Source organism: Sparus aurata, chromosome 7, assembly GCF_900880675.1.
Source record: "Sparus aurata chromosome 7, fSpaAur1.1, whole genome shotgun sequence".
Lineage (NCBI taxonomy): Eukaryota > Metazoa > Chordata > Actinopteri > Spariformes > Sparidae > Sparus > Sparus aurata.
The window spans coordinates 19796399-19824145 of record NC_044193.1 but is presented as its reverse complement, the minus strand read 5'-3'; the positions used below and the strand labels follow the sequence as shown (position 1 = coordinate 19824145).

Sequence of the window (27747 nt, the reverse complement as noted above, 5' to 3'; positions counted from 1 at the left end):
GACTGCACATCTGTCTGTTATACTCTAAAAAACTGGGTCGTCTGATTTTCTCAACTTTACCTGTGAACGGGAAAACACGTCTTTGTGAGGCATGCACTCCCACTGTCTCGTATACGAGACCACTGAAATGAAATGGAAGCTTCAAACAGGTAGAAAATAAAGATATGTATAACAGATATATTGGATCCTTGAAAGCATCAGTGCGCTCTGCTGTTGCAAAGTGTTTATTGAGTGCACGTTTCCCTCCCAACAGCAAGTGAAACAAAATATAAAAACAGGATGCAGATAAAGTACAAGTCAGGAGGATTTATCTGTCTTAGCTGCACACATGAGAATGAGGCCTGAATCTGAAGAGATTTGTAACATTTCACTGAATTCATGAATTACAATCAGCCCAAAAGGCAACAGCAGTACATTTTATTTTTACAACTTGCAAAAGTAGCTCAACTCCATATACCCACTCCTCACGGCTTAAAGCGGCTTAAAGCAGCAGTGTTTAGCTGAGCCCATACTGAGGGACAGTGATGACCCATGTTTAAAGTCTAGTCCACAGTGAATATTTGAGAAGCTTTTAAATCCTGCTCTTGCTATGCTGTAGGAGTCATCATCAAACAGAGACTCATACAAACGGTGCAGATCATTGACTGTCATGCCAAATGAGAAGGCTGTGAGAAGCCCATCGTCTTCCTCGCAGGACTGACGGCAAGACATACGGCACGTAAAATAATCTAAAAGCACCATAGAGTTGAATCGTACAGCTTGAACAGAAAAACACCATTTTGAACAGCATTAGATATGTCAAAACATGGAGGTGTTTGACACTACAAGCATGAAATGTCTTTCATGGCACCTGGCACATCAGCTCTAAAATGCAGTGGGAATTACACTGTATAACTTAAATATCAGAGAATAACACAGGCACACACACACACACACACACACACACACACACACACACACACACACACACACAAACACAGACAGTTTCATCTGAGAAAGTACACAAGGTTCAGATTTACACTTTCAAAAGGTCTGTGTGTAAAGTACCAGTATATGGCTTATATTAGTCCATAGATGATTTACCTATTTGGGTCTTAATGCCTCATGTATTCATTATCTTTGTGTGATCCTTTGACCAAACGTGTATATATCTTTGTCTGGTGCTTGAGAACATTTAGTTTTTCATTTGCTCATGATAGCTGTGATTAAAGGAATAGTCCTACATTTTGAAAAAATACACCTATTTGTCTTCTTGCGGAGAATTAGACGAGAGAAAGTGACACCACTCTCATGTCCATTAAATAGGAGACAGAGGAAAGAGAAGACAGGCCAGGAGACACTTAGCTTAGCTTAGCTAAAGATATTGAAACAGCGGGAATCCAGTAGCCTGGCTCTGTCACGGGCCTGGCAGGATTTAGACACATGCCTCGGGCCTCCTTGAAAACATTGGGCAGAGGGGAAAAGAACATCAACTGCCTGTAATAACGGTTTAATATGAAAGAATTGGTGTAAAAACATTTTTAAACCAACCAACAGAACTAACAGTCTATGTCTATGTTCTGTGTTGCAGAGATCTTTACTGAAGTCACCATGTTAACCAGCTAGCTCTGGCTCTGTCTCATAATACCACTGAGCCCTCAGTCTGTACTGCTAGCTGCACAGCTAGCTAAGCTAACTAAGTTAACTCGCTATTTGGCAGCTTCAGTTGGCAAGAGTTAGCAATTACTCTGGTGCTATGCTACCCCCATTTGTCTGGAAAGAGAAAGTCAATTATTGCACCTTTAAATAATGTTTAACATATAACATGTATTTTAAAATATGTAAAAAAACAAAACAAAACAAAACATAAAAATATTTCAGAATCTATGATTTAAAGTGTCGATGTTTATATATTTACTAATTTGTTAACATACACAACTATATTTTTCCAGTAAATATAAGATAAGCCAACTGTGCATGACTACAGAAATAAAACAGATCAGAGGAAATATTTATCTAACTAAATTAATAGGCATAATTATCAAAATGTGCATGTTGTGGGGGGCCAAAAAGTACGGCCTACCTAACGCATGAACATGAGAGTGATAATGAACTCTTCATCTAATTCTCAGCATATTTATCAAAATATCAAACTATTGCTTTGATACACAGTAGCTGTTTGGTAAGAGTCTGTTGGGACTCACAGGCTGGTACAAGGGGATGTTATTAAATCAAAGGTCCCATGTCAAGTTATTTTCTCACCTTACAATAATCTATATAACGTTACAATGCTTCCTGTCTACTGGCACTACGGAGGCGACATACTGTACTTCAAGGCAATATTACACATCAATAAGTGATACAGCAGTAAAACACATCTCCTTAAAATATCCTTCATGATTTTGTACAAGTACTGCAGAGTTACCAAATTAAATAAAATACCACAAAATAAAAATTAAAAATACAAGACACAATTGCAAGGAGGCAGTTGAAATGAGAGGAAATGACACAGCTATCAAGGGTTGTAAACCTTACAAAAGACTTGAGGTGAAACTGCCGCCCTGTTATTGTACTCCGAGACTAAAGTCGTCATAAAGATTTGTTTGCAGTTTGCTCCCTGCTGAGTAATGCAGTCGGTGAGATGAGCTTTCAGTTCAAGCTTCTGTTCCAGTGATTCATGACGCTTCTGCACGAGCAGGTGGATTTCAAGTAGCAATTTATAACACATCAAAAAAAGCATAGTTTATACGTATTTTGCTGATATGTTCTCCAGGCAAAGGCATTCCATTGTGTGATGGGAAAATGATGAGTGTGATGTATTTCCTTCACTGTGAAGATACCGGTTTGTTGAAAACAAGTTCCGTGGTCGTATCATTGTCTTTGGACGCCTCCACTTAGTCGTTATGTGCCACAGACAGGCCAGTAAGTTGTAAACAATTGCTGAGTGTCTTTGAATGCCATTAATAAAGTAACATATTCGATTGTGTTTTCATCCCTTTTGTCTCCATAAATTAAAATCCATAATTTTTGGTCTTTCTTCAGGTCCCTTGGTGCAGTGTTCTTCACGGTCGATTATCTTTGGCCAAGGAGTGCATCATCCAGTTGACCTTTGTCTTCCAACTCTCCCGCAGAGCTTCGTTGAACTTGACTTTGAAATTCTTCAGTGCCTCTTCCTCTGATTTTCCCAAAGCTAAAGAGTCCTTTTGAAAACAAATTAACAAAACATTGTCAATAACATTACCATTATTACCATCATTATCGTTAGCATTACCATCAGTGCTGCTGTGTACCTTCAGATACTGGATGTCTTTGAAGGAGGTGAGCTCTGGGAGTCCTGCTGCCTTCATCATTGCGAAGAGGTTGACAAACAGCGTCCCGTTCCGACACAGGATCTTATAGGCCCGCTCACAGTACTCCCTGAACCTGACAACATGGATGCAATAATCAGCCATTGGCTATACAATATATAGTTTTAAACTTTCCACGATGAGTCCAACTGTGAAGGCAACGCTATACAAGTGGAACTTTTGCTACTTAGTGACATCACTGGAGGCCATTTATCTGATTAAATTCAGCTTCCTCTGGAGCCACAAAAAGGGATATTCTATATTTTCACATAAACTCCCCATGCCCTGTATACACAATTTAATGTGTAAAATAGGCGACGTTATCACCACATTAAAAAAAATAATATTTTGGCTCTAACACTGTTACAGTTAATTAACTAAGTCACTTAAAAATGAGTCATTTTATGTTTTTGTATTCGCTTGGTGCTCGGTGCCCCATTAAGTCTGATGAATCACTTTATTCAAATTAAGAATGTTCTTTGTTTTTTCAGGTGTTGACGTCATCAGGACACACACTGTCCACTTCACTTGCAGTTAAGTTTAATGACAACAACGTTTTGGTACTTACTTCATCAGGTTATCTTACAAGACAAGGTGTCGATGTCATAAAATATGAAGACAGACATTCAAAGCTTTCCGTTCGAAAACCTTAATAGTTTCAAATGTTAAAAAATGACACTCTTTACAGGCCTTTAAATATAAAAGCAGGAAAAAGACAAATACAATAATATTGTACCTTTCAAACTTCTCACTGTTGTTCGTCCGCCCTTGCTGGATCACGTGGACAAAGTCGTACGTCAAGATGAAAGGCACGCGCTCCCTGTTGATGCCCAGTTTCCGCTTGAAGTTGCCCAGGAAATGCCCAAAGTCAATGTGGAAGAGCTGAGGAGCGAAGGTGAAAATGAACTTCTGGCTCTGAATCCCTCAGCACTGTCACATTTAGACACTTACTGAAAATAAAGACCACCTGCTAAGACAAAACACTCATTGGAAGTCACTGCTTCGTATCATTACTCCTTATTAAACCTTGACATACCAATCAATATCAAATCTAAAATAGAAGAATAATTTAAATCTGTTTTAAGTTTTATTCACAGTGAAAATGCTACACTTTTGATTTGGGCACTAAGTTTGCACATCATGAAGTAAAGTCAGGTTCAGCATGGGCTTAAAGGACCACCCACTCCCCTCTTCATGTCTAATTGCCCCTTGTGGTAGATTTCAGTGTCTTAATGAAATATCACAGTACCTGTCCAGTTTCCCTGATCATGATATTGTCATTGTGACGATCGCCAATGCCCAAGACATAAGTAGCTACACAGTAGCCAGCACAGGACAGCGTGAACTCTTCTATTGCCTGATCAAGTTTGTCCCTGGTGACAAAAGAAAAAGGAAAAGTGAAAAGAAGGAAGCAAAGCATGAGTAGGGTTTGTTCTTACAGTACATTTATAATTACAACACATACACACAAATAGACAAATAGTCATGAGGTGGAATTTCCTCACTGCTATAGGAAATATTCACAGAGGAGTTCCTGAGTCCTATTAATGATTGACCATCACTTCCTCTCACAGTCTAGACATGCAGGGGGCTCACCGTGTCAAGCTTTTACTAATTTTCTCCGCTCCATTTTGGGTGCTGCAGCATTTCAAACTAATTACCTTTCTGTTCTGTCTCGCAGTTAGCGGGGCCTGTCTTGCCAACGTGATGTACAAAAGGCTTATTCATTACATTGAATGGTTCTCTCTCTTCGAGGAGCTTTCAGAAAAGACAAGACCTTCAGACAGTCTGGCACCAAATAAAAATCTACTCGTTTAATGTTCCTGAAGCTGCAGCCTGCCCTTGCCCCTGCACTTTGTGTTGGTCTGTCACGGTTTGGAAACCCTGCACATGATAAACATTTTGAAGTAAACAATTTAAACCAAACGCGCAGACATCCAGAAAACATTTCACGAAGCATTAAACTTAAATGCTCCCAATATAGATATTAGAACAAGAATTTTGTTTATACTGTCAAGAAAGAACAGCAACATACTCTGCACCTGTGTGTCCATAAAGGAGGCCGATTGCATTTTTTCTTTTTTTCCTTTGCTTCAGTGTTTTATATACAGTGTGTTCTTGTGCAGGTAAAAGGTCTCGAAAGTCAGAAAGGTCAAAGTACGAACCAACAGAAGCTCCTCTCTCCCACAGAAAACACTGCTCCTGAAACACCTCGTCAGTAGTCCCGCCTTAAATTCAGGGACATTGTGACATCAAACTACGTCACCATGTCAACATTTGTATAATTTATGCACGTAAGAATTGATTTAGTTCAGCCGCTCTGTTGTTGTTAGCTTTGCTGGCTCAGGCATGTTTGAGCTGACCAATCAGAGGAGACTGGGTATTCAGGGGGGCAGGTCTTAAAGAGACAGGAGCTAAAACTGAGCGTTTCAGACAAAGGGTGAATACAGAGCTGCAGCACTGGACAATATGAGAAAACTGATGTGTTTTTCGAGCACTAAAACATGTAAATCTCTTCTTGTTGTAACCCAAAATAAAATCATGAACCTGAAAATGAGCATAACGTGTCTCCTTTAGGTGAAACATTATAATTTAACCAATCAAGTTTGTGTTACTGCATTGAGTTTTATTTAAAAAAATCAAAAATTGTAAAAGAATCTTGACTAGAATTGACAGTGTTTATGAATTTACAGTATTTGTTGATAATTGTAATGTCTCCTTTGAGGACGTATCTTATATAACTAAATTCCGTTGAACTGCATTATCATTCACTATCTGTTTTATCACAGATAAAGCTCTAGTTGTTGACAATTGAAATGTCCTTACATCTGCTTACAGACACCTTATTGTGTGTTAAAGACCATTTATTGCTTACATGCATTTTTAGAAGAGCAAAATAGGGGGAGGGTTTCAATAAAGTCTGACCAACAATACTAAAAATGTCTGTTCAAAACAGAGCCAGCGGATGTGACACATTTCACACCAAGACTGCATTTCAATTCCCTACAGCACAAAAAATACTTTCAATGTTATAGTTGGTGCACTTTCATGGCTGTTTTTTCACACATCTTGCAATGCACTCGGACAAATCTTCACAGAGGTTGTCTTATAAATAAAACCAATATACGACCCTATTGCAGGAAAAGGAAATGACACATATGTGTACTCATGGACGCCAGTGAAAACACTTTTGTTTGGAACTACATTCCACCACTATTTTTCTGTTGTGTATAACATTACATTACACGTAACAAAAAATCAAACAATTCTTTATGCTGGCATTTTCAAGCAAACTTGAGTTGCTCAGCCTGTTGTCACTGTGTGACCCCAATTATGATAAACAACTAGAAAACTGATGGTTGGATAAAGCACTGTGACTTTGAACAGTGCCTGTGTACATACATTTGGACCCCATGCTGGATTCCTGTGGTTAAAGAGCGTCATCATTAAAGAGGTCAATAAGATTATCAAAGGAAATCATCAAACTCACTCAGGATTCTTTGATTTGAGCCAGGTGAGCAGGGCGTCCTTGTTGAAGGCTGCAGTGGCTGCACTGTTACTGCTGTTACGCTGGATATTGGCGATGGTGTCTGAGTTCTTCACCACCTCAATAAGACCCATCTTGTTCCCAGTGGACAAGCAGCCATATGGGATCATCCTGTGAGTGTGTTCGGGTTGGAAAGAACAGCATCAGGCTGGTCCTGCAGAGGAGCTTAGTGCGCAAAAGTATCAACAGCTGCTGTAAACAACTGCTCTGACTGTTATGTACCTGAGATCCAGGCCTTCCTTTTTCCATAAATTCTCCATGAGTCGGATCATCTGGAGGGTCAACATGTCTTGCCGAAGATCTAAAGGTGGGGAGTGAAAGGTTGTATTGATATTTCATGCTTTAGACCCTGGTACCGAATGTGTGTGGCCCTGTACTCGTATCTCACCGTCTCCATTCTTGAAGATGATGCCCACCATGTCTCCTTGAGCACAGGTGTTCTTATACATCAGCCAGAGCGGCTTCATCTTGGAGTCCATGAACCTGCACTTGTCTGCACTGCAACGGCAAACACACTCATTATGAAACACATGATCGTTATAAGTGTGTCTGGCTCATAGACTGAGGACAAGCTCCACTTGAAAGTTCAGAAAAGTTTAGCATTTTTGGTTTTTAATCCTGGTGACATTTCACAATATAGTTTTCTTATATATATGTATGTATTAATGACTTCCCTTGTTGGCTACTGTAGGAAAATAGAACATTTTGTCCAGTACAAACAAGACAACATTATAAAAAAACACTGCCCAAGGGGATGAAGATAAACAGATTGGCGACAAATAGTACCAACTTTATCTGTAAGTAGGTTTGAGCTGTGAGTGTAAGTACTGTATGTGTAAGATGAGTGTTGGGGGGTGACTAGTTATGTATATGTAACAGCAATACTTCATTGAATTACTTAAGGGATGACATCTTAATATACTATTTATATTAAAAAGATTACATGTACAATATAACTATTACTCTGTTGATTTGCATCTTTTCCCCATGCAGGACTGTCTTTCTCTTTCAGGGGTCAGTAAAGCTGTTGGCACAGATTTGAGTGCATCACTATCAAGGGCAGGAGGGCTAACAGGAGGGCAGGAGGAGCTGTATATGTCCAGATAAGAATGCACTCAAATACTGAGCACTGCTTGTGTTTGGTTTGAATGTTCACCGTCTCTCATCAGCCAGTCAAGTCAAGGGGCACCGTTCTGAACAACCTCGGTCTGTCGTGCCCGCGACCAGCCGACCACATCAAGGCGTCTGTTCTTGAAATTATATTCAAGAGAGCCGTCTGATCGTAAATAATTGCCTGGAACACTCTCGGTGAAGGTTTAAGGGGAACCAAAAGGTTTGTATTATCAAAAAAATTGTGCTGCTGAGCAGGAGCGATGTGCAGGATTTTTTTTTCTTAAGACTGAAGTGGTCATTTCCAACACACATACATCTGAGTGTTGGATGTGCGACCATTGCCTTGAAAAAAATAAATGTGCATGAGATTTAACAATATTTTACTTATGAAATGAGAAAAAGGGGTCTAACTTTGCTGCTGAGTGTATATCTTGTTTACATAGACATAAAAAACACCTACATTACTTATTACATTTCTAACAGGAGAACTAGTAATCTAGTAACCTATTACATTTCAAAAGTAACCTTCCAAACACTGAAGATGGCATTTAGTATAATTTAAAATAAAGTCTAGGGTTCAATTGTCAATATTCTACATAAATGTATTATTTGGTAATCCAGTAAACCGAGAAAGGGACCAAATCTGCCCCTGGAAATCCAATTTAGCAATGCAATCTGTAGTGTGTGTTCGTGTGTGTGTGTGTGTGTGCGTGCGTGTGTGTGTGTGTGTGTGTGTGTGTGTGTGTGTGTGTGTGTGTGTGTGTGTGTGTGGCACTAACCAGATCTCAGTGAGGATGATGCTGGGGTTGAGTGGTGACAGCAGGTCTGACAGAGCCTCCAGGTAGGACTCCTGTCTGATACACAGCTTCAGGTCATCCACCGTCATCTTCTGGGAGCCCGACTTGACGAAGTCGCTCAGAGCCTTCATTTTGCCCAGAGCCTCGTTCTGTGCAGGAGATTTAAGACAGAGGCTCAAAAATCCACCCCACACATTTCAGAGCTTGAAGTTGGAGGTTGAAAGCGTGTGTGAGGTTTACCTGTTTGGTTAAGAGCTTGATGTGTTGGATGTTTCCCCTGCAGTAGGCCTCCAGAATCAGGCCAAAGCGCAAACTCACAGACGCCACGTGAATCTCCGACCTGCAATAGACGCAAATTCCTCGATCAAACAAAAGGCTGCAGATACACACGATCTTGATTTTTTTGACTGCTGGACTGCATCTCACCTGAGATGCCAGAACAGAAAGTGTCCTATCCTCCTGTTGGACAGAGCCCTCTCTAACAGGAAAGTGGCGAGGTCACAGTCTAGATAGGACTCGTACTTCAAGACCTGGACCAGCTGGATTAAGTACTGCAGCAATTCGTCATCACTGCGCGCACAGAAAAATGTTCCATTAACGATCATTTTGGAACACAATGAATACAACACCATCTGGGGTAGAAGCAGCCTCTACTGCCTCTGAATATGAGCAAAAACATGACAGTAAATGTGTACCTGAGCTTCCTGAGGCATCTGATAGTGAAAGAACGGACTGCTGGGTCAGGGAAACTGTAGTCTAAGAGCTCCAAGGCGTGGATGGCAGGGAGGTCCGGCCAGTTCCTCAGTAAACTCACCATCTGAGGAGAGTCAAAACTCTTATGTGTCTGATGACAGACTTAACTTAGTGTACTGCCTTTCTACTTTAAATACATTTTCATACCTTTGCTGGTTTGCAGGTAGTCCTGCAAAGTTTAATCAATTTACCATTGTATTATTTCAACTACTTCTTTACTTTCCAATTTCTATTTACGTTACTATATTTTTAGATGTAATTACTTTTTTCTATATTTATTTCTGTATTATATTCATTTTATTTGGGGGCATTTAATAGATTATTCATGTATTGAGCAATTTATATATTTATTTCTGATCCTCTGGTCCGTACAGTAAACTATCGTCCTCAGTGGAAGAATCCTACTGACAAAATGAGCATTTCTGCACATAATGATGGGTTAAAGGTAGTTGCAGTATTTTTAAACTTGGGCCGTATGAGGGGATCCATACAGAGATAATTAGTCCAGAATGTCCCACAATAACAGGAACAAATGGAACAATCAAGGCAGCAGTAGACCACCAACTCCCATGTTCTCTGAGGTAAAATGTTTTTTTATCAATGGAGACTGGTGGCTTTTAACGGAGCAATTTTAACGGTAGTTTTTGCTTAAACGAAAAGGATCTTACTCTTTACGGAAAGGTTTTTGTACCACAAAATATATTCATTCATTTAAAAAATAATTCTCTCTCCATTTATACCTGAACTACGTCCTCACGCTTGTTCCACTTGGTGATGAGGAGCAGCTTGGACAGACTCTCAGGGTAACGGTCGCGGACCTCTGTACGAAGCTTCCACAGGAGCTCCTTCTCGTCTTCGAAGAACTCTGTGTAGTTTTTGTTGTCCATGATTTCCTTTAGCTTCATGTACTGCGAGAGAGCAACAACAACAACATGAAAAACAAGCAGGAGGCCGCTTCTGCTACGTGTGAGAATTAGAAAATATGAGATCACCTCTTCTTTAGTGGCGATAGCTGCATCACCATTCCTCTCCACGTCACTTATCTGAAAACAGATGAGGATTTTCTTTGACTAATGCATATTCAAATATCAGTTTATATCCTGAAAAAAAACCTTTGAGAATAAGCACCTTGTCAAGTGGAGGGTAATAGAGAGGATGTGGCCGGATGTTGCTGAAGCGAATGAGAAGCCCGGCAGCGCTGTCCACATTGGGGTTCTTCTCGACTGTTCCCATTGGGTTCAACAGGTCGCCTTTGTCATCTGTGATATAAATGTCAGATATAAAATGTTTTATTTAGAAGATTTGAATCCATTTAGTGAGCACAATTTTTATTATCAAGTGACTTTTGTACGTCTAAAGTGCCAAAGACAGTACAAAGCGCTAATATACAGTCATTTCCAAAACTTAAAAAGGCCGTCTTGTGCATCGGCAAACACATAATGAGTGAATATGTGGGGTTTTGGTAGCGCCACATGTCACTTTGGGTATTTCAGCCCTCACTGTGTGCTGCCAGGCGCTGTGGAGGAGGCTGTTAACGTGTGAGATGCTTTTGAAGAGGAGGAGACATAAGAGGAGGCTGCAAAAGTACCAGGAACAGATGGCCAAGTGGACAAGAGGAACTCCCCGGTCTTCAGCTGGTCCTTGTAGTCGAACACCATGGTGTTCACCCAGGCTATGGGACAGTCCTGAGGAGAGGGACAACGAGGATTAGGCTGGTTGATTGGCTCTGAAGACCATCTGCAAGCAGTCACGGCAAAAGAAAGCGAAAGTGACCAAGAGTACTCTCGTTTTTAATCACGATTGTGTTGAGGTTTGATCAATAGTGACAAAATCCACTCATTTAGTAACAAAAAAAAACCAAAATAATAAAAAGATTGTGTGTTTTGTTGTTAAGATTCATATAAAAGTTAGTATCTTATGGGATATAAAGATCTCTATCTATTTTACCATCTATCTGCTCTTTTCAACTAAATCATTTTCCGTGACACCCAAAAGACACTTTTAAGATTCTTTAGAAATAAAACCTTTTCATCAGTTAATCCAAAACGCATTGAATTATTAAATATCTCTTGGATAACATCGGCTTTATTTCAGACGTCTTGACCTAACATCAAATAACATGAGAGAACATTAATACTTTGATGAAGCACGTCATTATGGCAACTTTTACTTCATAATTCATTGTGTTAAATCATAAAATGTGAAACAAAGGACTTTACAGCTTTGAGTCAAAAAATGTTCTTGACAGCGACGTTATATTTATAAAGTCTCAAGAACGTGAAGCAGCAAAAATGGAAATAAGTTCCTGGCAGAGGTCAGCTGAACAATAACACGTCATAAACACATTCAGGTTGAAAATGTACCCGGCTAAAAAAAGAGACAGTGAACAGAAATAAGAGCGGCTACAATAGCTCAACTTCTGTCTGTCTGCCTGACTGCAGGACTTCTCTTCCGGGCAAAAGAAGAGAGAAGTGGCTCAGAAAGCGGAAGTGGCCTCAAAGTCCAGAAACCCCACCTGGGCGACTTGTTTAAACAAACATGTTGCCCACAGCTGCAGAAAAAAGAGGAATTTGCTGTTGTTTACTGTACATGTCAGCGTACAGTGTGTGGGTTTTGTGGAGGCTGTTTCCAGTGCAGTCTGTCAGTGTAGTACTACTGCTGTATGTGTATGTAGGTCCGTGTACAAGACAGGCTTAAACAATAAGTATATAGTGAGAAGGAGGTAAGAACTTAACCTTACTCTGCCACGTGTGGCATTTTATTTACGTTACTAACAGTACAATAAAGCATCAAGAACTGAAACTTTAAAAATTAAAACAAAAGAACAAAACTCAGTGAAACCAACTGCAAGTGTTCAGAGCTCATCGCCTCAAATCATCCACTATAATTTATATAGATTATACTATTCTAACACGAACGTACGTAATTTATACTGATGACACATTCTTGTATATTAAGTGTAAAATCGGCATGTCTTTATACAAAAAATTCATTTCACTTCATGCTATTTAGAAGAAATCCACAGCTGTTGGGCGGTAGCATCACAGCAAAAGAAAATAAAAAATGAAATGTATTTTGGGTGAACTGTTGCTTTAAGAAGAATGACACTTTTCCACTGAACTAGCTTCACGTGCTTAATTACCTGGTTACTTACTGTTTACAACGCTAATATTTGCACTGCTATATACATATATATTCTACCACCTGTTTATCCATCAAAATATATATTTTGATTTATTTACCATATTCATTGAATGTATCTTACTATTAGCTTTCCCAAAAAGCACTACATTGATTTTATATATCATATTTGATTCTGGTATTTTAACTTCAGCCCTCGTATATCTTTATGTGCCAAATTCTAATTTTATGAATGTTATTTTCTTTGTTAATATATAAACATTTAACATATAGTGTTGTTGGAGGTAGCCCCAAAACGACTGCTTCTCTGTCACTGGTGTGCTTATGATGACAATAACAATAACTGTGAAAATAACTGTGAAACTTGAGTAGCAGAGGATTGCTTTGCACAGTTTTAAGGCCCCTACTCTAAACCGTCTCCAGGTTTGGCCTTAAAGATGAGAAGTCAATTAAAAGGAAAAATGCTCAGCGAGTGGCAGTGCTGTAAAATATGAAGTGCATCTGCACGGATGAATTCAAAATTCCTTGAAAATGTTTGGCAATTCCTTCCTTCCTTGGTGTGATGTACAGATAAAAGAGCTGCAGCGGATGAAATGTTAACCGCAGCCTTGCCACTGAACACCCTTGCACAACCAGACGCAGCAGCAAAACACACCCACACAGCTACACACACTGACTGTGCACACCACACACCGGAGAGGAAACAGATCTGTTTGTGCTTGCTAACAAATTCACACCCACCAGCCCAAACACTCGCCTACTCAATCACAAGCCGTACACTGAGGCCCCGAAAAAACGCCATGAGCCTCTGACGGACTCACCGCTTTCTTATTCTTCTTTTTTGTGCCTCGGGGCTTCTTGGCTTTCTCTATGACAGCGTAGAGAGCAAAGCACAGGCGGCTCATGCGAGGCAGGTCGGCCACGTTGATGTCGAACTCCAGCTTCTGATCCCACAGCGGCTCAGAGCTCACGGTCACCTCCGAGCTCGTCACCACCTTACAGAGCAGCTCGCTGCCGTGGAACAGACCGGCCTGCACCACCAGCTGGATGGACACACACGTACACACACACACGCGCGCGCGTGCACACACACACACACACACACACACACACAGGAGTGATTAGGTGGAGACATGCGGTTTGTGAGCTGAACAGTTTAGCACTTTGGTGAGGGAGATTGTTTGTGGAAGATTGACAGACTTCACCAGATGATTCAGAGTTTCCTGTGTAGCTCAGGCTATGAGTCAATGGGTCTACACACATTCAGAATGTAAGCAGGTGGCATGCAGAGTCAGTCGAATGTGATAAACAACCAGCCGGACTCAAAATCCAATATTCTGCGACCATTAAGCTCCTGCCTTTTGGCAAATCAAGATATTCTGAATCTATAGTTACAAAATCTACGAGTGGCTATTCTCCCCCAGGCTGTGTTTTCAAGCCTCCGTCTGCCAACTGCAGACATGACTGATAATTATGTGACAGGACAAATTTGCCATCATTCATGATGTGCTCTGAGGCAGCAGCCGGAAGTGCACTTACACTTAATAACCCATCCAAACAGTAACACGGTTATGAAACTGAATCACAAACACACAGACACACATTAACAGACTGCCCTGCGTGTGTCCTCGCTCTCGTCTCTTTCTTTTCTTGCTTGTCAAAAACTCTCTTTGCGAAACGCTGCAACTCTATTGCCATTATTAATTCATCTTACTTTTACGATTAATTACAGTCAATTAAATGTAAAAAAAAAAAAAAGTGTTAAACAATGTTTCCTCGAGCCCAAAATGACCTCACGTTGCTTCTTTTGTCCAACTGACAATCCATAATCCAAAGACTTTTCATTCATGAATGGCAAAAAAAAGCAACAAGTCTTACATTCAAGAAGCTGGAACCTGTTTGTAAGAATGACTTAAAGGACCAGTTCACCAAAAAACAAAAACTCTGGCTTCACAAGACTTGTCCAGCGTCACCGAAGTCCGGAAGCCCCGAGATCCCAAATTGATTTGAAAAGATGTTATCCACATCCTTGATGTGCGGTTGAGCTTTTGCATCAGCGAAAGACGGGGTGCGCGCTAATGCTTTTAGCTCAGCAGCAGCAGTGAAGATTTTCGGCATAAAAAAGGATCAAAATTACGTCTCTTCAAACTAATTTGGGATCTTGGGATTCTGCCGAGGCGAGCTGTATGGAGCCATTTTATTTTTTTTCCGGTTTTTAAAACAAGTCCCCATCCACTTAAATTGTTCAGGAGATGCTGTTTTGCTCCAGAATTGTTTTGTGGCCAATGAAGCTTCACCTGATTTTCCATCATCATGACGGTGAGCAGATAAAGAATAATAACAATACATTAGAAATCTTTGGTGAACCTTTCCTTTAAACGATTATCGAAGTAATTGGCAATTACTTTGCATACATTTTCTTTCAATTGACTAACTGATTAATCATCTACTCTTTGCTGCTCTGCCTTTGACATTTGCAGGGGAACATCTTGAATTGACCGACGGCGACGACTTTGTACAAATTTCGACATCGCTCCGCGCCTGTCTGCAATAGTAACAACGTGCATGCATAGGCTTCAAAAAAAGAAGTGCACTGAAAGCGAGAGAGGGAGAGACACCATGAAGTCTGCCTTTTTTCTTAGAATCTAGGCCTCAGAGTGAGACGTAAAAATCAGATAGGCCCTCCCCACTTCCTGTTTTGAAGTTTAACCAACCGCCTTGATGAATTATGGGAAACGTGTGGTCTGCACCATGTGACCCCCCCTGTCATTTACATGTCAACCTCCCGCCGTTTGTACAACTGAAATAGAGATATTGGTAAACAAGTGAATGCCACACTTCATTGAGCAGCAAAGTGAGAGAAAACCCACACAAAACCACACCGACCTTCATTCCTTCATCTGCGTTGACTCGGCTGCCCTGCAGCAGGTGAATGTAGAAAGGCTCATTGATGGACCAAAGAGAGGAGGTGTTCTGCTGTAGGACGAGAGGACATTTCATTTTTCCCTCCCAATCTTTGTATTCTGAGCTACATTCATGCCATTCGCTGAATCTTGAGTCATGAAGCTGTTGCTACATTTTCCTGTTTGGCAAAAGATAGTAACAACAAAGCAGACTTTCAAAAGAGAGTTAAAAAAAGGGAACAAACTTTAAAACTAGGAGACACTTACAAAAACGTATCCAAGCTACTTTAATTAAGTCTGAAAAACAGTCAAATTTTCTTGTTCGTTACTGCTAATAGTTTTTTTTGTTTTCTTTCTGTGAATCATGTTAGATAAAAGCTAACAAAGTAGGTAACACTGCAAAAGGAGCTACAGTAAATGCAAGCAGAGGTGTAAATTATCAACACTGTGTTTCACAGCATGTGTTCAAAGTCCACGGTCCAGTTGAGGAGCAACATCGACGGACACAGAGAAAGAACGAGTGCCGCTCTGTTAATGAAAGGCGACATCCGTCCGCTGACCTCTCACCTTCTTCAGGGGCAGTGGAGGAGGTCTGGACAGGGAGCGACTCTTGAATACCTGGCTGCACATCCGGCCCTGCTCCTCCTGATATTTGCTGATGGTGGAGTGGTGCACCATGGTGAGATGAGGGTTTTGGCCATTTCGCAAACATGAGAAAATGTACTGAAAGACAGCAGAGGGGACATATGAGGAGATTTTGCTGTTTACTGCTACAGCCATCAGTCAGTTCACCCACAGATATTTCCCAGTGTTCTGATAGCACTGGTTAACTCCTGCAGGCAGTTCATTTGCTGTAGGTTAATGCAGCCCAAATCTCATTATGTGTGGATGGATGCAGTTCCTTTTCTGCAGGGCTGCTAGACAGATATGAGTCACCCCTGCAGGTAGCTGCAGTTTGAAAATCAACACTGAGAGGGGTCTCCTGCCACCAAAACCTCAGCTCACCCTGCTCGTCATTTGGCAATCATTTCAGCTATTATAAGGCTGATCGCTGCTGCGCAGGGAAAAACTCACCGAAAAAGACATCCAGTGAGAAAATTACAGCTCGAGAGCTGACAGAAAGTGACCACTACTGTTGTGCTTCTTCATGTTTAATCGTGTAGACATTTTGACACAGACCGACATGTACGGACTATTTAATGCAATTAAATAGTCAAGTGACAGGTTAAAGGTGCACTGTGTAGTTTGGGGAATACATCAGGAGTGAAAGATTGTGGAGTGTGGCGGACCCTGCCACCTTTTTAGCTTTAAATAGTGTTCTGGGGAACGTCATGGTAAAAAAACGTAACGTTCTGAGTTTGTATTATTACCACTAAAAATTGTAATAGAGAAGTTATGAGTTGGAAGATCTTCTCCAAAACTACAAAGTGCATATTTAATGTTTTTAAAAAGATTCACTGTTTGGTCAGTTTCTGAGGGAAAAACAACATGTTGGTGACAAATTGTGATTTTAAGCAAATCTACTGTAGGACTATTGAAAAATACCAACCAGGGGAAGGACTTGTGTTTTCTCAATACGTATCAGTTCTGAATATTTTGAAATATTTTCATTACTCATTTTCAACGGTTTTGATCCACCGGCAGCAGCTGCACTCTCCAGAAAAGTTTATGCCCTCAGTGTTGCGTCAATTTTCCCCATGATATTGAAAACGGTATCAAATACCAATGTTTTTCAAGATATTCCAGTATTGAGAACACCAGGGAGGACACAAGAAAATGTCCAAGGCACTTAATATTCCTCACTTAGGTCAATGACAAAATAATAGTACATGTAGTAGTATTAGTAGTAGTATGAGAAGACCATTAATGATGGAGCCCATGAGAAGCCAGCCGCAGCTCATCAAGTTACCCAATTGCTTGAAAGCAGCAGCTTTATGGTTAAAGCAGTTGAATGTTGGAGAACATTTACATAATATCTGGACTCATGTTTGCCTAGAAGAATTTATGGTCTGATGAGACCAGAATTTAGCTTTTTGCTCGTAGTAATCGCTGTTTGGAATAACACACCATCATGACTACGCAGCACTGTGTTGTGAAGATGCTTTTCTGTAGAAAGAATCATGGTGGTCAGGTTTACCACCATGATTCTTCAGTCTGAACGAGAACTGAGTCTCTTCGAAAAAGATATTTTCCTGTATCAATCCCAACCATGAAGGCATGGCAACACAGGATGTGCTTGAAAACAACAATGGTAATGTCCAATTCCCGCAAATCCAACATTTGTTGTCACTTTCACTTTCTCTGCATTTAACTTTCTCCCCACATAACAATGTGGCAAAACTGTAGCGTCTTAATGTGCAAAAGCTGATATAGACATATAATTCACAGAGTCAAGGTTTTAATCGCAACTCTACTTCATGTTGCCATGAAGGAGGTGAATAAATGTGAAAAGGAATACAATTTTAATAAAATCTGAAAAGGGGCAGCTGTATTTCCACTCAAAGACTCACTTTGAACTGGCACATGGGGTGGTTCCCATAGATGAACTCCCAACTCCCGTTGACCTGTAGGGTGTAGTCCTCAGGCTCCTGTCTCACAGAGCGAAAGACGGTGGCCTTCTTCTTCAGGGCACTCCTCATCAGAGCCACCGGGAGGTCCTGAGGGTCCTGCTGCAGCATGAAGCTCTCCTGTAGGGGCCACAGACAAGTTCATCAAAATAAAGTTGCCAGGTTAACAGTAAATCAGACCAGATGTAGCTTTCATGTCTGTGGATGTTGTTCCCGAGTGATGTTTTGAAGGTTGTGCTGTGGGAGGGGGATTTCCAAAGGTGCTCACACTTACTTAAAAATCGTCCTCCTCGCCATTTGTTGACACAAGGTGGAACTACAGTTTTTCCAATCAAAGCCGTTGAGCTCTCTATATGTGCTGCCCCATCATACCTCGATATTTTCACACACACTGTGTGACTCATAAAAACTACAACAGCAGATCGACTCACATCGCAAGCCTCAAACTTGACGTTGATGAAAATCTTCTTGGTGTTCTTTGACTTGACGCTCCCACACACCGGCGGAGAGCTGCATGGCTCCAGGTCACACGGGAAGCTGTACTCCATCCACTGCTGCCACGGCAACGCCTGCCGCTCCTGAGCCTTCACTTCGCAAAAGGTGCGCATCTTCGTCCGAAACTCATTCACCTCGTGGTTCTTCTGGGCCTCGAACTCATGCAGACCTGAGAAATCATAATTGAAGGTGTAATGCATAAGATTTAGTCACCTATTCGATTCATATTCCAAATAGCATATCACCAGAGTGACTGCTAACTGTTGCTAACAATAGTTGCTGTTAGCTAGTTAGCCAAAGCCCTCTTAGCTGAATCTGCCTGGACTGGGAGCTCAGAGGACAGGGGGAGGGTTGGTGTTTCCAATGCTAGCTGGTGAGTATGCTAACTTGACATAACATCACAAGTATAATTTCTCATTTTGTTGGTCATCTTTGCTCATTTTTTAAATATTTCCAACTTTAATTTTCAGAACAATTTTGGTATGCAAACATTTACTAGATCTGCCTGAGAGCTTTATTCAATCAAACCCAAATGAAATCCATAAAAACACCTATAGCAAAACATATTACCGTATGAAGACATGATGAAGTCAAAATTTTACTAACTGGAGTGAAAAATGTTATTTAGCATTAGCTAGCCAAGCTGCTCTCCAATTTCGAGCTAAATTAGCTCACAGCTAACCAGTAACTTGTGGATCTTTCAGGATATTTCTTTTTTTTCACCTCAGTAACATACCTCAAAATTGAAATCAAATTCTGGCACACTGTGAATATTCTATTCTGGAAAATGTATATGCCCACTGTATGTCTGTATATGTTGTGTTTATTTGTTTATATCTGTGTGCACTATTATGTTTATGTTGTGTTTATGTAGTGTGTTAAAATATTACTTGCACATTTGAAGTATGGAGAAATGCAGTTTCAATCCTCTGTGTAATTACTTGCACTAATTGCATGGTCTGATTGACAAAGTTCACTTTGACTTTGACTTTGACAAAGCAAAACAAAGAAGAAACTGAGTTCCTTCTTTTTCACTCAAGTGTCTGTTTGCCAGCTTTGCTAACTGGTAAGAAAAATGGGGCCATTTGGTTCCACCAATAAAGTTTTTAACACTGCCTACGGGAACTTTTTTGCCTCCAGAGCAGCTCCAACCAGACCTCTGAATCACTGTCATATTCATGTTTGTCCATTCTACGAGCGCTGCCATTGAGCTTGTTGCAACTGCTGTTTCTCTGCTCTTAACAAACAACCGAGCCAATCAGTTCTGTATGCGGGATGGGTCACCCTCCGGTGCCACCCAACAATAAAATTCCAGTAATCCCTACAATATTATGTTGGTATTTGGTACATATTTCTGTATTTGATATTGTCGCCCAGTTCAGAGCATTTATGAAGTGATTTTGAGGAGATTTAAAAATATTGTGATATATATTGTATATCGCGATATAGCCTATAATATTATCTTTAAGCCATATCATCATACCCTGAATACCTTCGTGCAGGTTGTTGAATGCTGAATTACAGAAATAACAATTATCAGAACAACATATTTCTTCAATTAACGTCAAAAACATTAACTGCTTCAAGCAGCCACTACTGAAGCTACCTTATTACCTGAAAATGATGATGACATATGCGTCACTGTGAGTCGGCACTGATGGCTTAGTGGCAAACAGTCAGACTTAAAGGGGCAATGTGTACGAATCTTAGCTGAATACATTCAAGAGTTAACTACAATAATAATCCGAATATGAATAAATAGCAGTTTTGGCATCACAGCGTCTTGATACTGTTTATATTTACCATTTAGAACCGACCCGTCCCGGTCCAAAACTCCTGTGCTACAGTAAGAGGTTACTCTGGTCATACGTTGCCGCCTATTTGTTTAGAGTATGAAGGTGACAGGTGACAAATTCTTACATATTGCATCTTTAACAATGAAGTGATGCTAAATGGCGATTCAGTCTGAAATTGCCACTTTAGTTCACTTCTTTATTGTATTCCATATATTGATCAATTATTCTGGTCGCTTGGCTGAAGAAAAAAGAAACGTGTCCAGTGATTCTGACAGGTTGAACCAGGCACGTGCAAAAGACCTACATCACAAACACTCTCAAAGACTTTTAGACGCTGACAGAGGTCTGCTTCTTATCTCGCACTGAACATCTGCACAACAACACCACCAACCACTAACAGCCTCAACAAACAGGAGGATGCTGCCGACCTTTTCCAATCAACAGGCTGATTTGTGTGTTGGTGAGCTTCTCCACTCGGTCGCCCTCCCTCGCCACCAGCCTCAGGACGCACATGAAGGGCCGCACGTCGCTTATGCGCCTGGATTCCTCCTCCAGCTCCTCCCTCTCTGCTGTCTGGTTGATGCAGGTGAAGACGTATGCGTCGGGATCACCCAGTGCACTGAACAGCGCCTCGCTTCTGGCATTTTTCCAAACCATCTGAAACAAGAGACAGAAGCGATGCAGGAGGTTGAGGGCGCAGTGTTCATCAGTGTACAGGGTGCTCTCTGTGCGTGTGAGACATATGCTCCGGGGGGTCTCACGCGCACACCTCGTGCTGCATCTTTGCTATTTTGGGAAGCAAAAGAAATCACGCTGTTGTGGAACAACATGTTTGCCTCTAATGAGCTACAATGACAAGTTACTGTGCATAAAAAAAAATGACCCCGGCAGTTTTTGAACATTTCTAGAATTCCTTGTGAATTACGCACGATTGGAAAGACATTTAATCTCTTAATCATCTTAACAGCTTCCAAGAGTATCATTACTTAACACAGCTAAATCAAACAGCCTGAAGTGGCAGAACTGTTGGCATAGAAACGGGCACATTCACATTTAACAGCAGATCTGCCTCAGCAGAGAGCTGGCCGTGTATACCAAGGAGGAGAGAAAACTGTGGCTCCGTCTCTTTCTCACAGTTGCATCAAAACTTCAAGATGGATCAGGAGCAGCAGAAAGCGTTGTTTGGATTCTAATTAGTTTAATGTCTGGAGGAGATATTAAGGCGACCAATTTGCTTGAAAGCATATTGAGTAAATATTGTAAATAACAACAGCATTTTGCAATCGAGCTCGTCAAAGCTGCAGCACAGCAACAGACATGATGCAATAACACCGTATATCATCTATCAGCGGTGGAAATGATTCTATCAGGGTTTTACTCGTCTCCAAAAACAGTGACTGATGATTGAATTAAGATTTGAGGTGGCCGTACTTTTTTGATGCTCTTGATGGTGTCGTGTCGAGACACAGGGAATTTGAGGAAGATCCCAGTAGGCAGCAGGAAGTCCATCACGATCCCCTGGTCCCCCTCCTTCTCCCATTCCTCCTGCATCCCATACTTCCCCGGGGGCATGGTGACGGCCTCTCATTTACCGTCAGCTCCTCTGCTGCTCACCGGAACACACACGCACACACAGACACACACACACAATCATGCACACGCACACACATAAATCATGCACACACACACACACAGAGGAAACACAGCTTGAGTTAATAAGTCCACTATTAACATGTGTGTTACTGTACGTGTGCAGTGTGTTAGGTGCTTTAACACTGCTGCTTCTTGCTAAAGCCCAAGCACAGAGAGTGTGTACGACGTGAACTGACACTGATAAACAGGAGAGTGCAGTTGAACAGCCTTGTGTGCACCTGATCCCTTCATTCATCATCTCAGTGCAGTTTAAAGGTGTATTATGTAGCGTAGGGAAGAAATATTAACCAGAAGACAAAGATCTTCACTGACGTTTTTTTATTTTTTCGTGCCTCCGTTTTCATGACTGAATAAACTGAATAGACAAACTGACCTTAAAGGACAACACATTTCTGATGTTGCACTTTGCTTACATTTGGCGTACCCCACCACCTTTGTCACTTTAAACCTTATCGTCCTCTGAGAGCAGCTTGTTTATTAAGCTATAGGAAAAATAAATATTGACGGGTTTGTATTATTACCTCATTAGTATTGTAAATATTTAAATTGTGACTTTGAATGTCATCTCCAAAAACAACATAGTGCCCCTTTAATGCATGAATACTAATATATGGTATAAAATAGTAAACCGAAGCGATTTTAACGTGTGTTTCTCAAGCGCTGCTGTCAGTTTATGATCTGCAGTTCGTTACACAGACGTATCCATGAATTCATGCGCCTCCACCCTCACACACTGAATATTCTGACAGAAAGAAGCATCCGGGGGTCAAATGAGGTGAAGATACACTATAAGGAAACTTAAATTGACTGAATAACCATGCACCACAAAAAAAAAACAACTCACACACAGATAATATGGGACATTTTGACGCCCTGTTTCATGTCAGCCTATTCAAATGACTGCGCAGACAGAACAGAGTGTATGTTGAATGCAATCTCCAGTAGTTTGCCATAAAGTAATTCTACACTATTGATTTCAGTAAGAGGAAACTTGTGTTGTGTTGGGCTGCAGTGGCTGCCAGATGTAGGGCTGACTTACCATCCCATAAATAAAAATGCATCCGAGTGAAATTTTTTAACACCTAAAGTGTGCGTATACTGATAATAGGCTGACATATTATGTAGGATACATGAGAAACATCTTTTCCAAATCAGCAAGGAAACACGAATCGTGCAACCAAATTCCGTTCATAAAACGTGGCATTTAAGCCTCCTGGTTATGAACTAACACATGTATCATAAGCGAGAGGCTTTTCCAACCTGTTAGCGCAGACAGACACTTGCCTCAGGGCTCTACACGCCGGTCATCTCTTCATGCTCCTTATTACAGCGAAGATGGAGGCTGGAACATCACGGGGACATGTCTCTCTCTCTCGGTGGGAGAAGCGAGGTGAAGGTGAGGGGTGTTTTAAATCCAACTCAGACAGAAGAAGCGCCGGCTCGGCTCATGTGAAGCGGTGGAGGGTTTCCCTGCGTCGTCATTCACACAGCGGTGTCGTCGCACTGAGCTGGACTGTGACTGAGCGGCTGCGCTCTGCTGCCTCTCCGGCTCCTCGCAGCGCCAAGGGACCGTCCACCAAAACTTTAGTTCTCGCGAAGTGAAAGTAACGTTTTCTCTCTCTCTCTCTCTCTCTCTCTCTCTCTCTCTCTCTCTCTTCAACTTCCGCCCTCTGTCCCTCCGAAATACATGCGTGTTGGTAATCATTAATGTGTTTTCTTTTTTTCTTCTTTTCGGTCTATTATCTGAAGCACTAGTCAATTAATCGGTTAGTTGATTGAAAAGAAAACCTTCTTGGCGTTTCTTTTCAAGCAATTTGTCAAAATGTTTGCCACATACTCAGATGCGAATTTTCAGTTTTTATTTTTTTTCTCCCAGAGTATTCATAATAAATATATATTTTTTGAATTTATAAGTTTTCACATCCTGTAGCCTAAGTTAAATGGGCACTATAGTTTCGGAGAAGAAGTTCTAACTCAGAATTTAATATTTACAATACGTAATGAGGTGATAATACAGCGAAGAGAAACATTTTTATTTATTTATTTTTTTTACCATAAGTGAATAAAGAAGCTGTTCTCAGAGGAAAAATAACGTCTACAGAACACTGTTTGAAGCTAGAAAGGTGGCAGGGTCCGCCATGTGTATACAAAGTAAAACAGTATCAAATGGTGTTGTCCTTTAAGGTCAGTTTGTTTATTCAGTTTATTCATTTATGAAAATGAAGCGAGTTTCTTTATTTAGTTTGTTTAGGATTAAAAAAGATCTTTTAGTCCTGATTAAGATTTCTTCCCCTAAACTAAGCAGTGCACCTTTAACCTGTCACTTGATAGTATTTTCGGTGCGTCATAGTGAGCAAATACGATCAATTAATTGTACCTGATATCGTTACATTTCTAGAGATTTTTTCACCATCACACAAAGAAGATCGTAATCGTCCGGTTTTGTTTAGAGCCTATTTGGCGGACCCTGCCACCTCTCTAGCTTCAATACAATTTGACATGGACCTTATCAGTTATGGAAAAAAACTCAATATATTTCTCTGTCTGATTTTGTATTATTACCTTCAGTAATGTAAATATTACCTTTCTGAGTTATGAATTTCCTAGTGCTGCTTTAAATAAAAGTATAGAAGTATTATGATCAGGGTTCGTACGGGTGCTTGAAATCCTTGAAAGTACTTGCATTTCAATGTTGTGTTTTCAAGGTCTGAAAAGTGCTTGGATTTTAGTTTAAGTGCTTATAAGTGCTTGACATTATAACTGTGTCATGGCAACATTGGGATCAGACTGGATAGTTTGCTTATTACAAGGAGAAATAAAACCAGTGTGTGTGTGTGTGTGTGTGTATCATCACACATGCAGCCTGGCAGCAATAGAGAAGGATGGCTGAGGAGAAGGTGAATTTGATGCAATTTGGACTGATGACACGTTCAATATTAATAAACTTTGATGAATAAGCAAACAGCTTATAAAAGTTTATGTCAAAAAAGAAAATTACAGGGTGATCTCAGGTCTCTCTTTGTCTCGCTGCAAGTGTACCTGAAGAACGCCAAGTGGCTTCCCTGTTTTTGGATAAACTTTGTGTTCTCCTTTAATTTCTAAAGCATTTTACAGCATAATACAATGTACATAATTGTGATAAAGAGTGAAAATAAATAATCATGAGTATATATATTCCTGTAGATATGTATTTTACCCCAGCGATAAGGTGCTGGAAAATTCTGTAAATGACCCTTAAAAGTGCTTGAAAAGTGCTTGAATTTGACCTTGAAAAATGTGTACGAACCCTGTATGATCAACAATCACAAGGGACTCAGTGCAGAGAGCCTGGACCCCTGTGAGTGTTGGAGCCTACGTATTTATATATAACCTACTATTACTGCTATATTAATGTGTAATTGACATTTTACGGTCATAGTTGGTCTATGTGATGTTACTTTTCATCCGTTTTATACAGTGGTGGAATGTAACTAAGTACATTTACTCAAATACTATGCTTAAAAACTGAACTTTGAGGTACTTGTACTTTGTACTTCTATTTTCTAGTACTGTATATAACCACTCCACACCTACACACAAATATTGTGCTTTTTACCGGCTAAATTAATTTGAGAACTTTAGTTACTTGTACTTTTGATACAACATTTTTTTTTTTTGCTGGACACAACATTTAATATAAAATTATTTTACTTAACAGTGTGACTCTTGGATACTTCACTGATTTTATAGATATGTCACAAAGAGATCACACGTTCTGTATATAAAAGTGACTAATCACTGACGATTGAATTTAAGGAGTAAAAAGTATAACATTTCTCTGACATGTGGTGGAACAGAAGTATAAACTGACATCAAATGGAGATACGCTAGTAAAGTTCTAGTACATAAAAGTTTGACAACAGTACTTCAGTAAATGTGTTTGGTTCCTCCACTGAATTGGACTGTTGGTTGGAAAGAACAAGCCATTCGAATATGTTTTAATTATCATTGTGACTTTATAAAAAATAATGAATCAATGAATCAAGAAAAACAGTGAGCTGATTAATCATTAATAAATCATCTCTAGTCAATGATTATCATAGAAGAACATTTGTTGAATTGGTTAAATGAGAATATTTGGTATGTAAAGAGTACAGTAGGTACTTTCTCCCCTTGTCTTCCTTCCACTATTGCAAGTTTCACATGTCTAACACGCTCCGACTCAAAATAGACCAGAGGTGTCTCCTAGTTTTCAGAGTTCTTGTAAGTTAGATGGAGGCTAAGTAAATTTCCTGGTACTGTAGTGTCACTTCAGAGAGTCCAGCCTGCTGCAGTTTGTCTATTTTGGTTTAAAAGGAAGTTAAATTGTGCATATGAACCTCCTGCAAATGTGCATTAAAGAATATGCAACCCTTCATAAACCTTTCATAAAAGAAGATGGTGCATTGTATTTATGTATGAATTCCAAAATGTACATAAATAAACATGAAGAGATAATAAATATACCATTTTCAAAAAAAGTTCAACTTTTTCACAAATAAAACCGATATTGATCTAAAATATACGACATGCTGTGTGAGTCAAAGTCTTCACCATCATCCACAGTGAGCTTTACTGTTGATATCAGTCAATAGTTATTTTAAAGAGTCTTACGTCTGTATTTTAGCTGAAACTCTGGTGGGGAACCAGGCTTCCTTTCTCATATCTCCATACAGAAGCCATGAGACTTGTGATCATTTCAGGTTTGAAACAATACTGAACAATGAGACCACTCTACTAGAAGTGGAACACAAACCACAGTAGCACTCCTGTGAAAAGGGGAAATTGAGGGGCCACCAGCAGCAGCACTATATTACAGCTGCTTACTCTCAGCTATGTCACGCATAAAGACTTGATACCTTTTGCCAGATTATATCTCGGTAAGACACGTCACAGGTGGATAAAAACATACTACATATATTTATCTGTGAGCTGTTTGTATGTTAGTTTGGTTTGCAGGTGTTAATCCTCCATACGCTCTCTGAGTCTTGGTGGTCTAAACCTCTGAAAACTCTGGTTTCCTGTTGAATGCCGTCTTAGAGGCTACTGCCATGAGCACATTATATCTGGCAGTCTCAGCTCATGTATTTTGAAAAACACAGCGCGTGTGTTTGTGAGTGCACTCTAGACCAGCTGGTGAAAACAGGAAGTGATTGTGCAGAAGAGAAACTTTTGGCCAGAGCTGCAGACTCTGAAAGTACGAACCTGCTTCCCACCCTTCTCCCCTGAACAGTCAGCCGACTGCACAGAAAACAACCGAGACAGTAAACAAGTTACAGTTGAACCGTTCGTCTGTTGGTTCTCTATCTGCCGACGATTGGAACTGTTGATAGGAGCTCCAACGACCAAGAGCCCAAAAACAGTGAGGGTCACAGAGTTTAGATCACTTGAACTGGGGGTTTAAATGAAACTGCAGGTACAACTTAACTAATTTACTGGTATCTAACAGCCTAACTGGAAACCAGTGGTTCTATAACACACAGAAATACACACACAACTACAGCCATCACCAGAGGTGGTAATGTTTTTCAGTGCAACTAAACACCAAACACTCAAATATCAAGATATACCCTGACAATGAGTGAACACATTATTATTAGGTTGATTATGGTTTCGGATGTGTGACCTGTTTACTGTC

At 40.4% G+C, this 27747-nt stretch overlaps 1 protein-coding gene across 3 annotated transcripts; it reads right to left on the bottom strand.

Moving 5' to 3' along the window:
* Window positions 1-201: 201 nt before the first annotated feature.
* On the bottom strand, window positions 202-23679 carry pik3cd (phosphatidylinositol-4,5-bisphosphate 3-kinase, catalytic subunit delta). Of its 3 annotated transcripts, none has more exons than XM_030423577.1 (23): window positions 23352-23679; window positions 21870-22044; window positions 20867-21095; window positions 18579-18811; window positions 18091-18267; window positions 16148-16303; window positions 15564-15653; window positions 13499-13720; window positions 11125-11221; window positions 10665-10795; window positions 10529-10579; window positions 10277-10444; window positions 9479-9600; window positions 9210-9353; window positions 9024-9123; window positions 8766-8932; window positions 7262-7371; window positions 7096-7174; window positions 6817-6984; window positions 4576-4699; window positions 4063-4208; window positions 3270-3402; window positions 202-3179 (listed from the first exon to the last, which is right to left on the bottom strand). In XM_030423577.1, the coding sequence occupies exons 2-23, from the start codon at window positions 22008-22010 to the stop codon at window positions 3042-3044; spliced, it is 3126 nt and encodes a 1041-aa protein (XP_030279437.1). In that variant the 5' UTR covers window positions 22011-22044; window positions 23352-23679; the 3' UTR covers window positions 202-3041. The 3 variants fall into 3 exon arrangements, with proteins under 3 accessions (XP_030279437.1, XP_030279436.1, XP_030279438.1); XM_030423576.1 differs by having other exon boundaries at window positions 23376-23679; XM_030423578.1 differs by having other exon boundaries at window positions 15564-15650; window positions 23376-23679.
* Window positions 23680-27747: the final 4068 nt, after the last annotated feature.

What these genes read in the sequence shown, in the direction of transcription:
- pik3cd (XM_030423577.1), bottom strand. Translation starts at nt 22,010, where the DNA reads ATGCCCCCGGGGAAGTATGGGATGCAGGAGGAATGGGAGAAGGAGGGG. An exon ending in ATTACCCTCCACTTGACAAG is followed by an intron (nt 10,580 to 10,664) that starts GTGCTTATTCTC and finishes ATCTGTTTTCAG; the next exon opens with ATAAGTGACGTGGAGAGGAA. An exon ending in AGATGCCTCAGGAAGCTCAG is followed by an intron (nt 9,354 to 9,478) that starts GTACACATTTAC and finishes CTGTGCGCGCAG; the next exon opens with TGATGACGAATTGCTGCAGT.